The 20,735-nt window shown below is 39.2% G+C and overlaps 1 protein-coding gene across 3 annotated transcripts in view; it reads right to left on the bottom strand.

Moving 5' to 3' along the window:
• ASAP1 (ArfGAP with SH3 domain, ankyrin repeat and PH domain 1) overlaps positions 1 to 20,735 on the bottom strand; it is a 333,180-nt gene that overhangs the window by 17,495 nt on the left and 294,950 nt on the right. For 2 of the 3 annotated variants that reach the window (XM_077809790.1, XM_077809792.1), the window contains 4 exons: positions 19,312 to 19,365; positions 15,611 to 15,772; positions 7,811 to 7,877; positions 2,799 to 2,857 (listed from right to left, as the gene is read on the bottom strand). In XM_077809790.1, the coding sequence (XP_077665916.1) occupies positions 2,799 to 2,857; positions 7,811 to 7,877; positions 15,611 to 15,772; positions 19,312 to 19,365 (342 nt within the window). The remainder of the gene's footprint in view (positions 1 to 2,798; positions 2,858 to 7,810; positions 7,878 to 15,610; positions 15,773 to 19,311; positions 19,366 to 20,735) is intronic. The other variant, XM_077809791.1, reaches the window with a different exon arrangement.

The raw sequence follows: 20,735 nt of genomic DNA, 5'->3' as shown, positions 1-20,735 counted from the left end.
AATACATTTTAATTAGTCCTCCAAAATGAGCGCTTCAAATAAAACAGAATATCAGATTTGTTGCTAGGTAACACACCCCTCATAAAGGCTGGAACAACCACTTGCTATGGTTTGAGAGTTCTGTATATGGCCCCAAAGTAATTTCAGCCCACAATGACAGTCAGCTCTAACCTAATTTTATACCAAGTGAATATTGACTTATTTTGTAGTGACACCTGTCATCTCAATGACACCTTAAAAGGAAACTGCTGAACTGAATTAATTTTCTTACCTGTAAACAACTGAATTTTTAAAATTTGTATTTAGTTTTTGCCACTAATGCTTTGCATTTCTCTTATCTTGCAGAATGGCCAGATTCATTCTCTGGTTCTCATACTTTGGAACAATACAGTTGTAATATCCACTGACACACACACACTGGCATATGTAAAACTGTGCTATATTTTATATGCTTACCCTCACTGTGTGTGCTCACATGTGTGTGTGCATGTGTGAAGGGGTGTATGTATACTTCTCTGTTTTCTCCAGTTCTTCAATTAATTCTGGCACATCACTCAGAGAAAGAGGCTTCCATTGACCACCTTTTCCTCCCAATCTTCTACTCTGTTTCTCAACATGTTCCACTTTACAGACTATGGTACAGGAAAGCTCCTAGGACCAGTGGTAGTCCATAAACCATAGTGTGAAAGTAATGCATTATCCTGTATATTACAAAGATTAATTGTTATGATCTCTCATTTTCAAGCACTCACTTAAACCTTTGTGTTTTAGCAATAGGAAATCTTACCTTACATGTTAAGGTATAGATTTTCCCCTTTTGTATATATGCACAGCATACAATGTTTTCTTGGTTGGTTTCAAACCATTTATATTTGCAAGTTTCTTACCAAAACTTCATATTGGTTATAATGTATTTGCATGTTCTCATGCAGGGCTGTCCCTAGCTATTCTGGCGCCCTATGCAGGCCCCCCGCAGGGTGGGAGCCGGGCCGCCGGGCGGGGAGAGGCTGACCCCAGGCCTCTGCGGGGGAAGGAGGAGGGCTGGTTTGGGGGGCAGGGGGAACTGCCCCCCAGCACTCACCGGCAGTGTGGCTGGGTCGCTGCACTTCCCACCATCAGGGAGTGCAGGCCTGCCCCTGTAGCAGTCCTCAGGGGAGTGGGGGCGGGGCTGGGGGCGGAACAGAGTGGTGGCTTTGGGGAAGGGGTGGAGTGGGGGCGGGGCTGGGGCAGAGTAGGGGCGGGAAGAGGAAGGGCTGCACCAAATTTTCTGGTGCCCTACACAGCTGCGTACAGGTAGGGACGGCCCTGTTCTCATGCATACACTAGGTGAAATTTTTCAGACAAAACTTCTTTTGCTGAAAAATGTAAATTCAGGTCCAGCAAAACATTCTGTGAATTCGAGTTGATTTTAGCCAACTGTTTTGGTCAAAACAAAACAAAACAAGCAAATGTCAAAATAGTCTTTTTTGATATTGTTAGCTAGAGTCACAAGGGGATTTAGGCGCCATTCACAAAATTGAGGAGGTGCTGTTGGTGTTATAACCTTTAGCCCTGTGGTTAGGGCACTCACGTGTGACGTGGGTGACCAAGGATTGAATTCCCACTCTGGAGCAAGAACTTGAACCCAGGTATCACCCCTCTCAGGGGAGTGCCTTAACCATTAGGCTATAAGCTATTCTGGGTTGGGTCTCTCTATCTAACCTGTTCAAGCTATTCCACTTGGTATAAAATACTTGAATAGCCATTGGCTTAGAGAGAGAATGACGCTATAGCTCAGTGGTTAGAGGACTGACCTAGAAGGGCAACAGCTGGGTTCCAGTCCAGTCCCTGCTTCAGTGAATACTTAATTATTTATACGAAGTCAAACAGCTTCAACAGGAAAGACTGAGACTCACCCCATAATATCCGGTAATCCTGTAGTATACCCTATAGTATGAAAGACTTATGTAATTGTTATCTCACTGAACTCTGACAAAACAAAAAGGGAAGACTTTTAACCTCTCTTCTTGGCCCTGAACAATTAGAATAGGGGGATTTTTTCAAAAAGAACCTAAGCGACTCAGGAGCCTGAAGCACATTTTCAGAAGTGACCTTAGTTCCATTGATTTTCAAAAAAAGAAAAGGAGTACTTGTGGCACCTTAGAGACTAACCAATTTATTTGAGCATCCGATGAAGTGAGCTGTAGCTCACGAAAGCTCATGCTCAAATAAATTGGTTAGTCTCTAAGGTGCCACAAGTACTCCTTTTCTTTTTGCGAATACAAACTAACACGGCTGTTACTCTGAAACCATTGATTTTCAAGTAACTTTTGTAAATGGGATTTGGAATCCCAAGTCACTTAGACAATTTTGAAAATTTCCCCCCCTAGATTTGTATTATTTAACATTTATATTGCAGTAATAACAACAGACTCCAATCAGTGTCATTGGTCCATTGTGCTAAGTACTGTACAAATACATGTGAATATGTGGTTCTTCTGCAAGGAGCTTATGATCTTGGAATAAACCAGTAATGAAGGAGGACAATAAAAATACACAGATTCTTACTGATTTTCCTCCAGGTTCTGCAGGATTTCAGCTTTTGTACTAAAAATATGTTTAGTCTTTTTACAAAATCCTTGCTGAAAAATCCCTATAGATTTTGCCAGAATTTCCAGATTTGTGTTGTCCCAGAAATAAATGTTTTTTGCTCAAAACACCAAATTTCTGAAGACCCTTATGATTTATCATCACTTGTTTAACACACACACAGATGCACCAAAATTCAACTATGTATATATCTTTTTAAAAGGTCTTACCTTTTTGAGGTAGTTTAGGAAGAACTCTTGGGCCAAGTGCAGTCTTTGCGGTCCCCGTGCTAATCAATAGATATGAACTATCAGTACTTAAACTTCTGAACAATGAGCTAACTGTGTCCCATTTCTAGTACCACCCACCCACTTTTCAGAAAAAAAATTATAGTAAGAGTTTATGCATAGCCAGGACACACAGTGTTGTCCATGACACAGTCCTGAAACTCAAAGCAGTGTTGGAAGTGGGCTTGGATTATTCAAATAAAGGAAAAAGCTGTGCAAAGCCTACGCATTGTTCATGCTGCATGGCACATCTGTTCCATAGATAACAATGTGTGCATACATTTATATTTAGAAAACTGCTTAAATTGAGAGAGCAATTCAACTGACAGATTTTGTTTAAAGAAGAAGCAATAAAAGGACAAGTCAAGAACTTAAATTAACACATTAAAATAACCATATTAAGTACATAGGTAATACATTCCAAAAGCATGCAATTATGGCCTAAGATAGTCTATCTTTTTCTTTGTGTGCTTCACAGTTCACCCCATGTGTATACTATCTGTTATAGGTAAGTTTGTCAAAACATTCCACCTGTTTTTTCAGTTGTGGATATCTTTTCAAAATCTTCAACAATTAGGCTCAAGTTTTTCAAGCATGGTCTTGGTTCAAGGGTGAAACTTTTTGAAAGTCTGAACAACAAAATTTGAGTCATGTGTACACAAGGAATATGAAAAAATACACACACACCGATAAAAATGTCTTATGAACTTTTCTTGAACCCATTTTGCACAGAAACAATTTGGGGATTAAGAGATAACTCTTCTTGATAAATGTCTGAGTATTCTGGTGAAAACTGGTTTTGATTTGGTTAAATTATGAGACTCTGAAAATTGCATTTTGTGTATGCTTCGTAGATAATAAAAGAGATTTCACAACCATGTGCCAACATACCAAGGGAAGACAGACTGCTCTCCATCAGACAGATCCTCAGCTCGTGAAAGTTTTCATAGGTCCATTGACTTCAATAAGGTAGAGCTCCATATGAGTCCTACCGATTTTACTCCATATTAAAATAATGAGCGAATGAAGCAAAGCTTTGATCTTCTAGTAAATGTTGCCCAGGGAAGTGCAAAGTGAATTAAGCAATTTTTTAATAAATCATTTTCTTTGCCCCTCTACTCTTCCTCCACTAATACTTTGTTCTCCTCTCCTCTACACTTTCCCTTTACTTGACACCCTATGTGAAGTGCCATCTGACATGATAAACTGCCAGTGAATAGCAGATTTGAATCATTCAAATGAGCGAGATCACTTTCATGGATTTTTTTTTTTTATAGCAAGGGCTGCAGTGTGTTTAAACACTGTCGTTTATTAAATAATTATTGTAATTTTCATTTTTTTCTAAGGGTACACCACTTTCTGTACAACCACAGAATTACATCAATGCTTCCCTAAGTATAAAATTTCCACTTTCAAGGGGTTACATGCTTTAAACTGGTAAATACGAGTGGTATAGTACATATAAAAAGAGTAGTATTTTGCGCTTAACATGTCATGCATGTCTAACATACAAACACAAGAAAGACAACAAAAACAATGTTCTGATAAGATCTCACTATGAACCTTTTTTTTAGATCATGCACAGATGTTATAAGCATTAGACTTATTCAGGAGCATAATTCAAGGATAAAAGCATGTTGCAAAGAGATACAGGAACATAATCTCCTTGTGTGGTGTAAAACTGTCCAAAATATACACTGTAAGATGATGATGAAGGTGCATTTAAGAGATTATTATGGTTTTGAATATGAATGGTCACCTTATGGAACACTCCACAAAATGAGAGTACGAGTCTTACATTTTAATAGACAAAAACCACTGAACAAATATATTATCAGATTAGGGGATTTAACTACTGTATGTGAGTGAGCAGATACTGTTAAAACTGGAAGGGTTCCACTTCCCAGCTGACCCACTGGCTGACCTTGTTAGTTCAGGCTACTGACCTTATTTAAAAGCATTTGCCTCATTAACTCAGTATATTCCTAACCAAACTACTATTTGGCCTGGGACCAGCCAAACACTGCCAAGAAAAGGGAAAATTTCTGACCTGTTATTCTGCTTTTCTGAAGCTATCATTTTGACAAGCTTCTCACTTTTGGGTCTCAGCTCTTTAACATGAGACTCGTGGAACTCCACAAGCTCTTAAGTGTTATGGCACTTAAGGACAATGGCAGCAAGGTGGGGAAAAAAAGCCACACTCTCTAGTGGCTGTTCTGCACCACCATGAGTTTAACTACTACTTCAGGAATGTTTAGTTATTTCCAACTGCCTGGGAGGCAAAGAACACAAAGAAAAAAGCAAGCCAACCGAAGTTATAAAAAAATCTGCCTAAAAATAAAAATCAAGGTGCAAAAATTCAGTAACACCTCAGTAAAGATTAATGTAAAACAATGAGGGCAGATGATCAGTTCAGTAAGAATCTTGTCAGAATATTTTTCAATAAGCAGAATTCAATCAATCCTCTGATGCATAGGCAGCCTCAATGCTGGCATTTGTTAACCTGTGAGTGTTTGATTTTGTAACATGAATAAAGATTTTTAGATGTAGTTTTCGAGGTTTTTTTTATTTTTATTTTTTTTTAAAGAAAAATGAAAAAAAAATATGACATGCAACTGTAACAATCCTCACACAACCACCTTCAAAAAACAAGTGGTCATCTGAGTTTGAACTCGGGGTTTTGCAACCAAAACTCAGTCCTCTATCACTTGAGCTAAAAGAGAAAGTCCACTGGCTGGCAGTAGTTGAAGGCCGCACTAGGCGGCACAGTGTGGGGAGGAAGTGAGCAGTCCTTTGTGGAGAAAGAACAGGTTAAGGACTATTTAGAAAAGCTTGACATGCACAAGTCCATGGGGCCAGATCTAATGCATCCTAGAGTGCTGAGGGAGTTGGCTGACGTAATTGCAGAGCCACTGACCATTATCTTTGAAAACTCGTGGTGATTGGGGTTGGTCCTGGAAGATTGGAAAAAGGCAAATCTAGTGCCCATCTTTAAAAAAGGGAAGGAGGAGGATCTGGGGAACTACAGACCAGTCAGCCTCATCTCTGTCCTCAGAAAAATCATGGAGCAGGTCTTCAAGAAATCCATTTTGAAGCACTTGGAGGACAGGAAGGTGACCAGGAACAGTCAACATGGATTCACGCAGGGCAAGTTATGCTGATTGCCTTCTATGATGAGATAACTGGCTCTGTGGATATGGGGAACGTGATGGATGTGATATACCTTGACTTTAGCAAAGCTTTTGATGCAGTATCCCACAGTATTCTTGCCAGCAAGTTAAAGAAGATTGGATGAATGGACTATAAGGTGGATAGAAAGCTGGCTAGATCGTCAGGCTCAATGGGTAGTGATCAACGGCTTGATGTCTAGCTGGGAGCCGGTATCAAGTGGAGTGCCCCCCAGGTCGGTCCTGCGGCCGCTTTTGTTCAACATCTTCATTAATGATTTGGATGATGGGATGGATTGCACGCTCAGCAAGTTTGCAAATGACACTAAGCTGGGGGGAGAGGTAGATATGCTGGAGGGTAGGGATAGTGTCCAGAGTGACCTAGACAAATTAGAGGATTGGGCCAAAAGAAATCTGATGAGGTTCAACAAGGACAAGTGCCGAGTCCTGCACTTAGGATGGAAGAATCCCATGCACCGCTACAGACTAGGAACTGAATGGCTAGGCAGCAGTTCTGCAGAAAAGGATCTAGGGGTTACACTGGACGAGAAGCTGGATATGAGTCAACAGTGTGCCATTGTTGCCAAGAAGGCTAACAGCAAATTGGCCTGCATTAGTAGGAGCATTGCCAGCAGATCAAGGGAAGTGATTATTCCCCTCTATTCAGCACTGGTGAGGCCACATCTGCAGTATTTTGTGTCCAGTTTTGGGCTCCCCACTGCAGAAAGGATGTGGACAAATTGGAGAGAGTCAGTGAACGGCAATGGAAATAATTAGGGGGCTAGGGCACATGGCTTATGAGGAGAGGCTGAGGGAACTGAGCTTATTTAGTCTGCAGAAGAGAAGAGTGAGGGGGATTTCATAGCTGCTTTCAACTACCTAAAAGGGGGTTCCAAAGAGGATGGAGCTAGGCTGTTCTCAGTGGTGGCAGATGACAGAACGAGGAGTAATGGTCTCAAGTTGCAGTGGGGGAGGTTTAGATTGGATATTAGGAAAAACTTTTTCACTATGAGGGTGGTGAAACACTGGAATGCGTTACCTAGGGAGGTGATAGAATCTCCTTCCTTAGAGGTTTTTAAGGTCAGGCTTGACAAAGCCCTGGCTGGGATGATTTAACTGGGAATTGGTCCTGCTTCGAGCAGGGGGTTGGACTAGATGACTTCCTGAGGTCTCTTCCAACCCTAATCTTCTAGATTCTAGGATCTTTTTATGTTCCACCTAGTAGAGTGTTATTTTTTGCATCAATGCATAATGCATCGAACCAGTGGGTTTTATATGCAAGAGTAGCTTATATTACAAATGCACAGATCAGTCAGACTGAGAAATGTGTGGTTAAATGGATGAGACTTATATCTGTCATATTAGGGAACCAGGTTCTAGTCCAAGCTATGCCAAGAGTGAACTTATGTAACCTTGTGTTAGTGTATGGTAGGGGCACGTGACCTAGTTCAGGAATGAGGGTGGTGAAGTACACAGAATTATTTAGCGTCAGCAGAAGACATGAGAATAAAATTCCTGGATCACAGCCTAGTGCAACTTTCTCTAGTTCCAATGGTATTTTGATGAGAGAAAACAGCAGCAGCATCTGCTGCCATAATTTTGTCTGTACCATCCAGAGCTTCAGTTCTTTGTGGCTGCTTCAAACTGATTCAAGAGGTTTGGCAGAGCCCGAGAGCAAGAATGCATTGTATAGTTGGAATATTCAGAAAATTAACAGCTGATTTTCCACAGTTTATAAATTGGCCACATCATGCACAACATTACTATATGCAAATACATAAATCTTACCTTGACTGCTGAGACATTCCCTCAAACTTGTTTGCAGTCTTAGTTGAGGGTGGACCCAAATCATTACCTAAGGGGATATAAATTACTTAGACTTTTTAAAATGGAGAATAAAAGAACAGAAACATGCAGGTAGAGGATATCATATAAAACAAACATTTGCAGCTTTCCCAATATTTTCCATATAAACTTAAGTATATTTTAATGAGTATTTTTCATTCATAGACTCATAAATTTTAAGGCCAGAAAAGACCATTAATATAATCTATTCTGACCTCCTGCATACCATATGTCTGAAAAACTGTCATTGATAGCATCTATCCACTGGCAAGAAAAAGCAAATCAGATTATAGTCACTACTTCAGCGCATTTATTTTGTCTCTGAAACAAGAAAAAAATACTTCACAACATTGTCCCTCAACTATTTTGTTGGAAGGCAGTACAAGGAAAGGGCAAAAAAAGTGCAGCATCTTGCTTTGGAAGTAACACATTATTTTTAAAAGCCATCATGAATTAGCACTTATTCACAAAACAAATATTGATTGTGTAAGGATTGTTATATTATTCTAAGAAACAGTCCATTTACTCAATTCTGCCAGTAAGTGGAGGAAGAAAAAACTGAAGTCAGAATATCCGAATCGTCAACATCAAACCTGGCTTCATAATCACTAGAATCTCCAAGTCTTGAGCAGTTGCACTTCTAGTACCTTCTTTGTATAAGAGACCCTATTATTATCAACTCTTCCTACTATAACCCTATTTCTGAAGATCCTTAAGTGTGACATTAAAAGTGTTTCATTCATATCATTTGATCCCCTGACACCAAAACTTCAGTTAAATTAATTCCACAGAAAGTGAATTTACTGAAGTTATACCTAATGATCAAAGTCAAGAAGAAAGCACAGAATTTCTACACAAAGAAAATGAAATTGCATACAGAAGAACCTCAGAGTTATGAATACCAAAGTTACCAACTCACCGGTCAACCACATTATCGTTTTGGACCGAAAGTACGCGATCAGGCAGCAGCAGAGACAAAAAAGCAAATACAGTACATAGAATCATAGAATCTCAGGGTTGGAAGGGACCTCAGGAGGTCATCTAGTCCAACCCCCTGCTCAAAGCAGGACCAATCCCAAACTAAATCATCCCAGCCAGGGCTTTATCAAGCCTGACCTTAAAAATATCTAAGGAAGGAGCACTGTGTTAAATGTAAACTACTAAAAATATAAAGGGAAAGTTGATAAAAAAATTTGACAAGATAAGGAAACTTTATGTGCTCTGCCCTCTGACTAGATTTGATCTGAGGTCTCTGCACTGCAAATGGGTTTGGAAAGCTCCATATCCGATAAGAAGATTACATTGAGATTTTCAAAATCATTCAGCAACAGCTTAACTGAGCTTCCACCGAAGTCAATAGTAAAGAAACTTCCATTGACTTCAAAAGGGAGCAGAGTTAGGCTAATCGTAAGCATTTATAAAAATTCCACTGTTAGAGTAGGTGGGCCCCAAGGCATAGTAACTCAGAAAGCGCTGGACAATGAAGGATTTTTATATCATGAATAAAAAAGCCTTTTTTGTTTTTTTTTTTTGCTGAGACCTGCCTGCTTGAAGACAACCTGTCCACCTTGTAGTTGTAGGAGAAATAATTTTCTGAGATCTACGAAGCAATTTCACTCAGACTCGGAGCCAGAGGATCTGACTTCCTGACTGATAATGTTCAGTTAGGGGTCTGATTAGTTAACTGAACTATCCATCTAGTAACGAAAGCTTTAAAAGAAGAGTTTTTTTTGTTAGTTTGTTTTTCACTAGCTCCAAAATCTCAAAGTGTGTTCTTCGTGAGTGTCCCTGACTTTGGTTTACTGGGAAGTGAAAAGAACAAGGAGTACTTGTGGCACCTTAGAGGCTAACAAATTTATTTGGGCATAAGTTTTCGTGGGCTAACATTCCCCCCCCACCCCCAGATGCATCGGGGGGAAGTGAAGACAGCTATAAAAAAAGAAAACATAACAAATGGAAGATATGAATATAAATCAAAATTAGGAATTGCAGAAAATTGATAAGGGAAGCAAATGAACATAAGGAGAAACGTGTGGCCTGAAGAGTTAACAATAAGAAGGTGTTTTTAAAATATAGTAGGAACAAAAAGAATCCTGACAATGTATTGGTGCATTACTAGATTGAAATGGTGGAATTATCAATAATAATGCAGAAAAGGCAGAAGTGTTCAATAAATATTTCTGTTCTGTATTTGGGGAAAAACTGATGATACAGTCTCATCGTATGTTGATAACAACACATTAGTATCTCTGGAGAATGTTAGCGAGCAGCGTATCTGCAGAATTTGACATTCTTTCCATTTTGTATGTTCAAACACTGCCAGCTAAAACCCAGTCATCACCTAGCTAGAAATAGACCGTGAGAGGCAAGGCCGTGCAGCTGCATTTTTGCAGTTCTGCTAATCAGAATGGGAGGCTGGGACAGGGAGTTAAGCTTCCATGAAAATAGAAGGAATTTTTGGATAGCCTTGGTTTTACGTGCCACTGACATGTAAGTTTTATTGTTATGGCTAGAAATGCTTTGCCGATAAGAAGAATACTGAATTGTTATTGGCTGTTGCCATGGAAATTGTTAGCCTATTAGGGGCTATTATGATTTATGTGCTTTGTCTGATAAAATTTATAAAAGATTTTGTTAGAAAGTGTTCTTTGGAGCAGTCAGAGGAAGCTTTTTCTTGGGAAAGGATCTGACACCTACGTTCCTCAGCAGCTAGATAGAAGGAGGGGGCCACCTGAAGCCTGGCTGCTGATTTCTTGAAACAATTTCAGACTTTTGGGTAACTATAAATGTTTGGAATGCTTTGAATTTACTGGTATATATGTGTGTGTGTGCTTGAGACCTCATTAAAAAGTAGTTTTAGATAAAAGCATTTTGGTTTGTATCAATCATGTATCAGACGGAGGTGTGCCCCCACTGATTTATTCCTGATACCACATGGAGAGAAACAGTTAAATTACCACTGCTTTGGGTTCTGAAAACTCAGGGTAACAGAAGCTACTAAAGTTAGATGTTTTTTAAATCAGCAGGTTCATTTAACTTGCATCTAAGAGTTTAAAAGAGCTGGCTAAGGAGCTCACTGGACTATTATGTTGATTTTCAATAAGTCTTGGAGTACTGAGGAAGTTCCACAAGATTGGAAGAAAAGTAATGTTGTGCCAATTTTTAAAAAAGGTAAAGATGACGATCCAGGTAGTTATAGGCCTGTCAGCCTGACATCAATCCTGGGCAAAATAATGGAGCGGCTGATACAGGACTCAGTTAATAAAGAATTAAAGGAGGGTACTGTAATTAATGCAAATCAACGTGATTTTATGGAAAATAGATCCTGTTAAACTAACTTGATATCTTTTTTTGATGAGATTACAAGTTTGGTCAATAAGGATAACAGTGTTGATGTAACATATTTAGACTTCTCTAAGGCGTTTGATTTTGGTACCACACAACATTTTGATTAAAAAACTAGAATGATATAAAATTAACATGGCACACATTGAATGAATTAAAAATTGGCTAATTGGTGTCTCAAAATATAAACAGGGAAATGTCATTGAACAGGTGCGTTTCCAGTGGGGTCCCAGAAGGATCGTTTTTTGGCTCTATTCTATTTAACATTTTATCACTGACCTGGAAGAAAACAAAGTCATCACTGATAAAAGTTTGCAATGACACACAAATTGGGGGAGTGGTAAATAATGAAGAGGACGGGTCACTGATTCAGAGCAAATCTGGACTGCTTGGCAAATGGGGTGCAACCAAACAATATGCATTTTAATATGGCTAACTGTGAATGTATATTTCTAGGAACAAAGAACTGTAGACCATACTTACAAAGTGGGGGAACGACTCTATTCCTGGAAGCTATGACTGAAAAAGATTTGGAGGGTAATCAGCAGAACATTAACTCCCGGTGTGATGCTGTGGCCAAAAGAGCTAATGTGATCCTGGGATGCATAAACAGGGGAATCTTACGCAGGAGTAGAAAGGTGACCTTATCTCTATATTGGGCACTGTTGCGATCACGGCTGGAATACTGCACCAGTCCAAGTGCCCAGAATTAAGAAGGATGTTGATAAATTGGGGAGGGTTCAGAGAAGAGCCACAAGAATGATTATAATGATAGATTGAAATAAATCAATCTATTTATTTTAACAAGGAGAAGGTTAAGGGGTAACTTGAGTACAGTCTATAAGCATCCACATGAGGAACAAATATTTAATAATTGGTTCTTTAATCTAGCAGAGAAAGGTATAATACAATCCAATGGCTGGAAGTTGAAGTTAAACAAATTCAGAGTGGAAATAAAGTGTAAATTTTTAACAGGGAGAATAATTAATAACCGGAAATCGCTGACAATTTTTAAATCAAGATCGGATGTTTTTCTAAAAGATATGATTTAGGAATTATTATTAGTTCTATGGCCTGTGTAATACAGGAGGTCAGGCTAGATCAGAGGTCGGCAACCTTTCAGAAGTGGTGTGCCGAGTCTTCATTTATTCACTTTAATTTAAGGTTTCGCGTGCCAGTAATGCATTTTAACATTTTTAGAAGGTCTCTCTCTATAAGTCTATATATTATATAACTAAACTATTGTCATATGTAAAGTAAACAAGGTTTTCAAAATGTTTAAGAAGCTTCATTTAAAATTAAATTAAAATGCTGATCTCACGCTGCTGGCCAACTCAGCCCACTGCCAGCCTGGGGTTCCGTTCACCTAGGCCAGCAACAGGCTGAGTGGGGCCTGCGGCCAGGACCCCGGATGGCCAGGGGCCAGCAGCCAGAACCCCAGACTGGCAGTGTGCTGAGCGGCTCAGCCCGCTGACACTCAGCCCGCTGCCAGTTTGGGGTTCCGTCCACCGGCTCCTGCCAGCCAGGGTTCCGGCTGCCGCCCCGCTCAGCCCGCTGCCGGTCTGGGAGCCCAGCCTTGCCCACATAGAGTGGGTACCTGCCTTCTCCCTAGTTCGAGCCCATTCTCTTCCTCTCTCTCTGCACTGAGCTGAGGGTGGGAGTGCACTGAGCACAGGGCTGGGGGTGAAGGAGCAGGTTGGGGGTTGGGGTGTAGGGTCTGGCCAGGAGCTAGAATGAGGGAGGGGGCTCAGGGTTGGGGCAGGAGGGTTGGGTGTGGAGTGCTTACCTGGGCAGCTCCCATTTGGTGCGAGGGGTGCAGGTGGGAATGTGGGGTGTGTGTGTGTGCGCAGGAGCTCCTGTTTGGTGCTCAGGGTGGGGGTGGGAATGTGGGGGGTGCAAGAGTCAGGGCATGGGGTGTGGGGGGACTGGAGGTGTTTGAGGAGGGTGTAGGAGTCAGGGCAGAGGGCTGGGGGCATGTGTAGGGGGTGCTGGAGTCAGGGCTGGGATGTGTGGGGCAGGCAGAAGCGTGCCATTAAAAATCAGCACACGTGCCATAGGTTGCGGACCCCTTCTGGCCTTTCAATCTATGAATGCACTCCCCACTTCGTCCTGAACTAGCCAAGGACGTGCTTCAGGGAATGCTGCAAAGCCTCTCTTCACTTCTCAACTTTTTAAGAAAGTAGAGGTATGATGAATGTAACAAAGAGGTGTATATTTTCCTTTTTAGCAACTTTCACTTTCATTGGGCTTTTTCATCTCTCATACTGGAATCTGACCTGAGTCTCAAATACAGATGACAGACAAATCAGTACTGGAATCAGACTGGGATCTAGTGTAAGCCCAAAGGTTGCTGACTGGACTAATTATATGGCTTTTATGTTTGTTAGAGATTTTAGCTTTAGAATAGGACAGCCACAGCAATCTGAGTAAAGTGTGAGTGACCCATTAAACAATTTTTGGACCTAAATCCTAAAGGTACAGGGGCTTAGGGAAATCCTGCCAGCTTTAGTCTGTGCAGAGTAAAATCACATGGGCCTGAGATGCATTGTGTCCAAAAAGCTATATCTGGCAGAAAAAAAACATTTGGGACATCTGTGATATTCACTTGGAAATACCCCAGAAAAATATATCCATCTGTATTTACTTGCAGCAGTATCAAATGTTTACTGCACATAGCATTATGCTGACAGATACTGATGACTGCATCAATCACAAACCTCTTTGAGAGTGGGTGTGAACACATCCTTCAATCAATATAACTGTCAGAATAAGTTTAATCTGAAGCCTCCGACCTAAGATGAAACGGTGTTGACTGGAAAAGGCATTTTTTGTTGAGTGGCCATTGGACTGAAACATCTCTCTTGGTATAGATTTTTTTTTTTTTAACACTGAGACTCTATGTATCATCAGTGCCAGACACTTTCACTAGTATCTGTCAGTAATGTCTACAGACTCTTTTAAATAGTTGATCAAAATATTAAGTGAGGTTTGATTTATTTTCTCTTGCATATGTGCATGTTTACCTGTAATAAAAACAAAAACAAACAAAAGCAGGTGTCGTGAATCTGCCCAGGAATTTGGACTGTGTGGACAGAGAGTTTTGCTGAGTATTGTTTGTGGTCTGTGTGTATGTAGGTAGAACACAGAGAAACTGAAAACAGACCAGAAAGAGAGAGACACAGAGGGAAAAAAACCAAGAAAGCCCAGCAGCAGCCGGAGAGCACAGCATGACACTGGAAAAAGTGAGGGAGAGAGCTTTTGGGTCTGTTAGCCCAAGAGGCTTGGGGTTGTAAAGCAAGAAACTGCTCCTCTTGTTTTTGATTCCTCTTGAGCTCGGAGAAGCAGAGACTTTGTACATACCATGTAAATAAACAAGATTACATGAAAGAAAATGCAAGACTCTATCAATTTCTACTTCTAACTGGAACACCCTGAGGGTCCCAAACTCTGACTAGCCACTCTGGTTGAAAAGGGGCAACAATAGCATTTTGCTTTGCACCAATTCCTCCCCTCATTTTTTCTAAGGGCTTCTCTTCACGTACAATGCTGCTGGTGTGCCACTGTAGTGCTTTAGTGAAGATGCTACTATGCCAACAGGAGAGCTTCTCTTGTCAGCATAATGACAGGTTTCAGAGTAGCAGCTGTGTTAGCCTGTATTCGCAAACAGAAAAGGAGTACTTGTGGCACCTTAGAGACTAATCATTTTATTTGAGCATAAGCTTTCGTGAGCTACAGTGAGCATAGTTAATCCATCTCCCTGAGGGGCGGGGCAGCTATGTACATAGTGCTGTCTACTAGTGAGCGGAAGGGGGTTAAGTCAGTATAACTATGCTGCTCAGAGGTGTGGATTTTTCACACCCCTGAGCAATGTAGTTATACCAATATAGGCCTGTATTATAGACCTAGCCTTAGGATAAAGAAGAATGTGGTGTGCCTGGGCTGGTTTTATGAATGGTGGCAACTTTCCCTCAGAAAAGATTTGTCTTTATCATGACAAAGGAATTCCTCTAAGAGTGTCAGCTACCAGGAGTAGGCAGGATTTACAAATAGAAGCAGAAGTTTGACTGGGCTAGTTAGTCTTTACTATGAAAAGAAAGTGCCTATCTGGATAGGTCTGTAATAAATGTTTCTATAAAGTTTTTGTCAGCAAAGTATCCCATTATACAAATACTTAATCTGTTTTTTACATCCTGCTACTGGCAGAAAGATGTAAACCCTGCCAGTCTCTGGACTGATACAGGCAACATCACAGAGAGCCTGGGGATTTATTTGAGGATGGAATTGTTCTGAAATTCCATAAAATATAGCAGCAATGGACAGTTAGCACTGACTAAGAGAAGCAAGTAATATACACCAGCCATCTTACGTTTTGTTTTATTTTACATTTCTAAAACTCACCCCAAGGAATTAGGCCCTTATTCTGGGGTCCATGAGGTAGCGGGCTTGGTGGGTCAGAGAGGGTTCTTTTATGTCCAGGGGGTGGGGGAGGTGGTCTCTTCTTGGAAAGAGTGGAGCTGCCACTGGAGGGTTGAGTACTTAGAGGAAGGGTTGAAGGTGGACCTGTAAAATTAACAAAAAAATCTTACCAATACAGGATGTGTAACATCAAAGTAGCACTGAAGAATTCAGAATCAGAATATAGTAAAATGGAGCAAAGGACTGAAAACAAAAATAAGCCATGCCAAAACACTGTTGAGATTAATGACATACCCATCACCTTTTAGCCATTTTTAATTGTAATATGACAGTATGCAATTTGACAATAAATGACAAACATATATTTTAAAATGTACATTCACATAAGGTTAATCACTGCAGGATTTATAATTTTAGACATTGTTAAAAACTGCAGAAAATGTTTTAAATCTTTATACACTATTTATTGAAGATAAAGTACTTCAATTAGGGTTTAAGAATTACTATTTATAAAATCTCCATACCACAATGAAACAACAAACTAAATCTTTTAGCATGCTGTCAGTATTATAGCTTCAGAGCATCATATCATAGCTAATGTGACTAACAAGGTTTTATAATTCTTTTCCTTTAGCAAACTTTCCTTGAATGCTAAGAAATAGGTTTCCAAAATAAATTCATTTTTCTATTGTTAATTGCTACTGTTTGTGTGTGGATTAAATATATAGTGCATGACAAAGCGTTAAACCTAGTGGATAAGAAATAGACATTACAAAACCCCATTTTAAACGTATATAGTATTTGTTTAGAATGGCTCCAAATACTCTTGCCATTACAATAAAGTAATAATGCATTTTTTGGCCATGGTCCTGCAATGAGCTCTGCATGGGCCTTTGACTGGATAGAGCCTTACTAGTCCGAGACTCTGTTCAGATGCAGGGATCTGCCCACATAGCACTTATTGCAAGATTTAGGCATTAAAAATAGCATCTATCTATGAATACTTAATTATTCCTCCATTCAAAACCTGCCTAAATATACATTGAATATTACTTATGATTTAAATAATAATATGGTCTCTTGTTTAAGTCATACAGTAGAACCTTGCTAATTTGCAGTTTGCTAATCAATATACGCCATAATTTGCACACAAGCAGTGCTGTTTCCTCCCTCAGAAAATACAGAGCTCTGAGTGGATATTATGAATAATATGTTACTTTTACACGTGTACTGCAAAACGTGTATGTAAAAATAATGTGAACCAAATTACATGTCAAATGTATGAACAAATTACTATAAATTTTGCAATGAATTATCCTTGCTATTTTTGTTTAACTTATTCACCAATTCAGTAATTTGCAATTCTCTCAGACATGAGTGCAAATTAATGCACTTCTTCTATACTAATTTTATCATTTAGTTTCTATGTGAATAATTTCTGTATCTTTTAAAATTTCATTATAAAAAAAGCTAACTTTAAGCAATACAATTCTCCCAATAAACATATAGACAGTTTTGGTGATATAAATCTAGATTGAGGATTCTGTAGACTTGTGCAACACAGAAGCTCTTCATTTTATTTTATATGAATGATTTTGTGAAGTGCTACAAACCAACAGCAGCTCAAAATATAACCTTAGAATCACAGAATCTCAGGGTTGGAAGGGACCTCAGGAGGTCGTTAGAAGGAGTTCAGTACTCATTGTGCTGCTGCTAACATTATTCTAAAGTCACAGTTAATGCAACATATTTGTTTGCTACACAAGGACAGAAGAAAAGAGGTAATTATTTGAAATCTCCACTTTGGAGGTACATGTGCTGACACATGGATCTGATAAATGCAAACCATTAAAGTTCTTACAGTTTTACCCGATCACCCCCTAGTGACCAATTGATGGAAGTACATACCATCTTTATCAGTCCTTCCAGCTGAACTACAGAACAAAAAATCCAAGCTTCATTCAAAAAATGGAGAAAGTATCCTGAATTAGCACTATATACTGCCATTTAAATTAAGGCAACATAAAGCTTCAAACTCAAGAGGAAGTAAATTGAATAAGATCTCTCTCTTTTTATTAGTAATGCAAAGCAAGAACTTGACTAAGAATATATATTTCAAAAACCAAAAGTAAAATTAAATAGAAAAAACTTGTGACTAAAACTGAGATAGAGTGTACGCATTTTTAATACCTCATGATACTAACATGTCTATAGGTACCACAGAAGGAGTTTAAAACGTTTATAATTTTATAGTTTTCAAATGTTCACATTCTAACATGTGAAACTTATGGATGGTACAATAGAAATAATTAACATATAACTCCTTTCAGTAGAAGGATTTCAAATCACTTTGCAAATTTTAAGACTTGCAACATACATTGTGAGATAGGTAGTGTTATACCCATTTTATAGATGGCATAAACAGACACAGAGAAGTTTCGCCTAAAAAACGGTTACATTGTTGGTTTGCAGTGGTGACCAATTCCGTCTCATTGTTTCCTTTCTATTCCCTGTGTGTAGCCATTTGTGGTCTCTTGTCTTATACTTAAATTGTAAACTTCTTGCAGGCAGGGACTGCCTTTTCATTCGCTGTTTGTACAGCAGCTAACACAATGGGGGGTCCTAATCTATGACTAGGGGTCTTAGCTGTTCCAGTAATACAAATTAATAATACTCACAGTGATTTCGCCGATGCTAATAAACCCAACCACTCTCCTGTTCTAATCACTAAACAACACCCCCCCCCCTTTTAGGGAAAGTAGTGGGTAACATTTACCAAAGATAAGTTTCTTTTCAGGAAAATAAGGAATATAGGGAAAACCATCTAAAATATATTCAGGGAAATAGCTAGTTTCAGAATGACAGAAAGTCAAATTGTTGGATTTTCAGGAAACACTATTGTGGAAAAAACGAACTGCAATCTGTTTTTTATAACTGAAACAGGTGATGGAATGATACTAAGGTCTGTAATGATATGTTTAGTACAGGTTGAACCACTCTAGTCCGGTCCCGGCTGCCAGCCCCCTTCCCGGGGGCTCTGAGGACGGCTCCAGGTCCTCCCCCCACCGCCCCCCGCCTCCCAGAGCTTGAACGCTGTGAATCAGCTGTTTGCGGTGCTCCGGAAGCGCTGGGAGGGAGAAGGAGGAGTTGGTAAGTGTGGGGCCTCCGGCGCACGAGAGGCGAAGGGGAAGGACGGCAGAGGGGGGAGCTTGGTGCCAGTGGATGCTCCGCACCCACTAATTTTTCCTGTGGGTGCTCCAGCCCTGGAGCACCCATGGAGTCGGCGACTATGCCAGACAATGGATGTTGCCAGACCAGGGAGTACCGGATGAGAGGTTCAACCTATATTGATAAAAATATTACTATCTTCCCTGTAACGATCAAAACTCAGAATAGCATAAATTTATACAAGGTAAGTTAGAAAATGTTTAACAGAACATGTAATTTAAAATTAAATTTTCTAGCCTTAAGATATTTATCTGTGCAGCAATTAAAAACATTCTGTGGGAAGTTAAAATAATTGTAAGAGGCCTGCAATTAACAGTGAGTGTACTTCAGCTTTTGTGGAGTTAGTACATGTTCTATATATTAATTTGTGTACCAGTGACAACATGCAAAGCTGTTACCATCCATCAAATAATTTTTTTTTGTAGTGGGAGAACCTAAAGTATATATTTTTTTACCACTGCATGAGAGGTATGGCAGAACCAGTATTCCAGTTAATGGTAGGACACGTACTGCAAAGGAAAGTGATAAGTTTGTGTTAAAAATGATACTTTCATAACAAATATTGCTATTTTTTTCAAAATTCTTATGAGAAATATAAATTGCTCATTGGTATTATTTAAAAGCTCTGTTTGATTAGATTAATCATTTCAGACAATATCCTTTCTTTACTCGTCAAGCTCTTACTGCCAACATTTGAGAAATACTGATCACAAGCACACTACTACTCTTTAGGACATAAGCAGAATAAATTGACTGAACATTAACTATACCCTATACTTACAACTGTCAACTCTAAATTTCTCCTGTAAAATAAGCCAAAACCTACAATTAACAACTTATATCAAGTTACTTCATATAAATTTTCATATATTCATACTTGCGTCCTATCAGGTCTCTCTTCCTATTAAAAGTACTGGAAAATTAACAGTATAGCGAATCAAGACTAACAAAACAAGATATAAACAAGAGTGAAATAGGTCGTTTTACCTAAATCAAAAACACAAGACAATGAAATACAACAAAACACATAGCTAGAAGCACTTTTCTTTAAAAATTAGTTGTGTATGCATTTAGTAAGGAAAGACTGTCATAATATAGTCTAAGAGCATTAAAGTCAGAGCTGTGCTTTCAATGTATATGGGTTGACACACTGTGTTTTGCTTCAAGTTTGGAAATCAAATGCATCCAGCAGCTCAAAATCCAAACAGACCTAAATCGGAGGGTTTTGATTAAGTCTTCTGATGAAAACTGGCAAAGCCACTTAGATTTTCTTAATTTTCACCTAAAATTGTGAAAATGACCCATATTTGCCCCAAACCTTTACAACAGGACTAGAAAAACTAGCTGGCAACATTACCCTGAATACTGGGTTTGTCACTAAACATTTGCAGAGATTTAATTAAGATCAGTGAAACTAATGGGTTGAGCCATGCTACTTTTTGGTTGTCAGTTTAAAAAAAAACATTACAAAAACAACACACTAACCAGCAGACCTATCAGACAACTGAAGCTTGTCAGAATTATGGAAATTGAAATTCAACTGACTTTCTCACTAAGTATTACTGAGGACTTGTTTTTACGTGAGAAAGTTGAGCCAGTTTAACTAAAGATGTGATTTTTAAACCGATTTATTTGAACTGGTGCCAAAAAGTGTGGACACACTTATTTCACTTTTAAACCAGGCTTATTTTGGTTTAGCATAAATTAATCTAAGTAATCAGTTTTAGCTAAACCAAAATAAGCCAACCTTTTAACAAAATAAGCATGTCCATGCAGGGATTTGCACCAGTTTAACATAAATAGGTATGCCTATTTAACTTCAACTGGTGCAACTTTTATCACATAGACAAGACCTAACATACCCTTTTTCCTCGATGAA

Source organism: Eretmochelys imbricata, chromosome 2, assembly GCF_965152235.1.
Source record: "Eretmochelys imbricata isolate rEreImb1 chromosome 2, rEreImb1.hap1, whole genome shotgun sequence".
NCBI lineage: Eukaryota > Metazoa > Chordata > Testudines > Cheloniidae > Eretmochelys > Eretmochelys imbricata.
The sequence above is the reverse complement of the archived record's forward strand: the minus strand, read 5'-3'. Positions and strand labels throughout refer to the sequence as shown.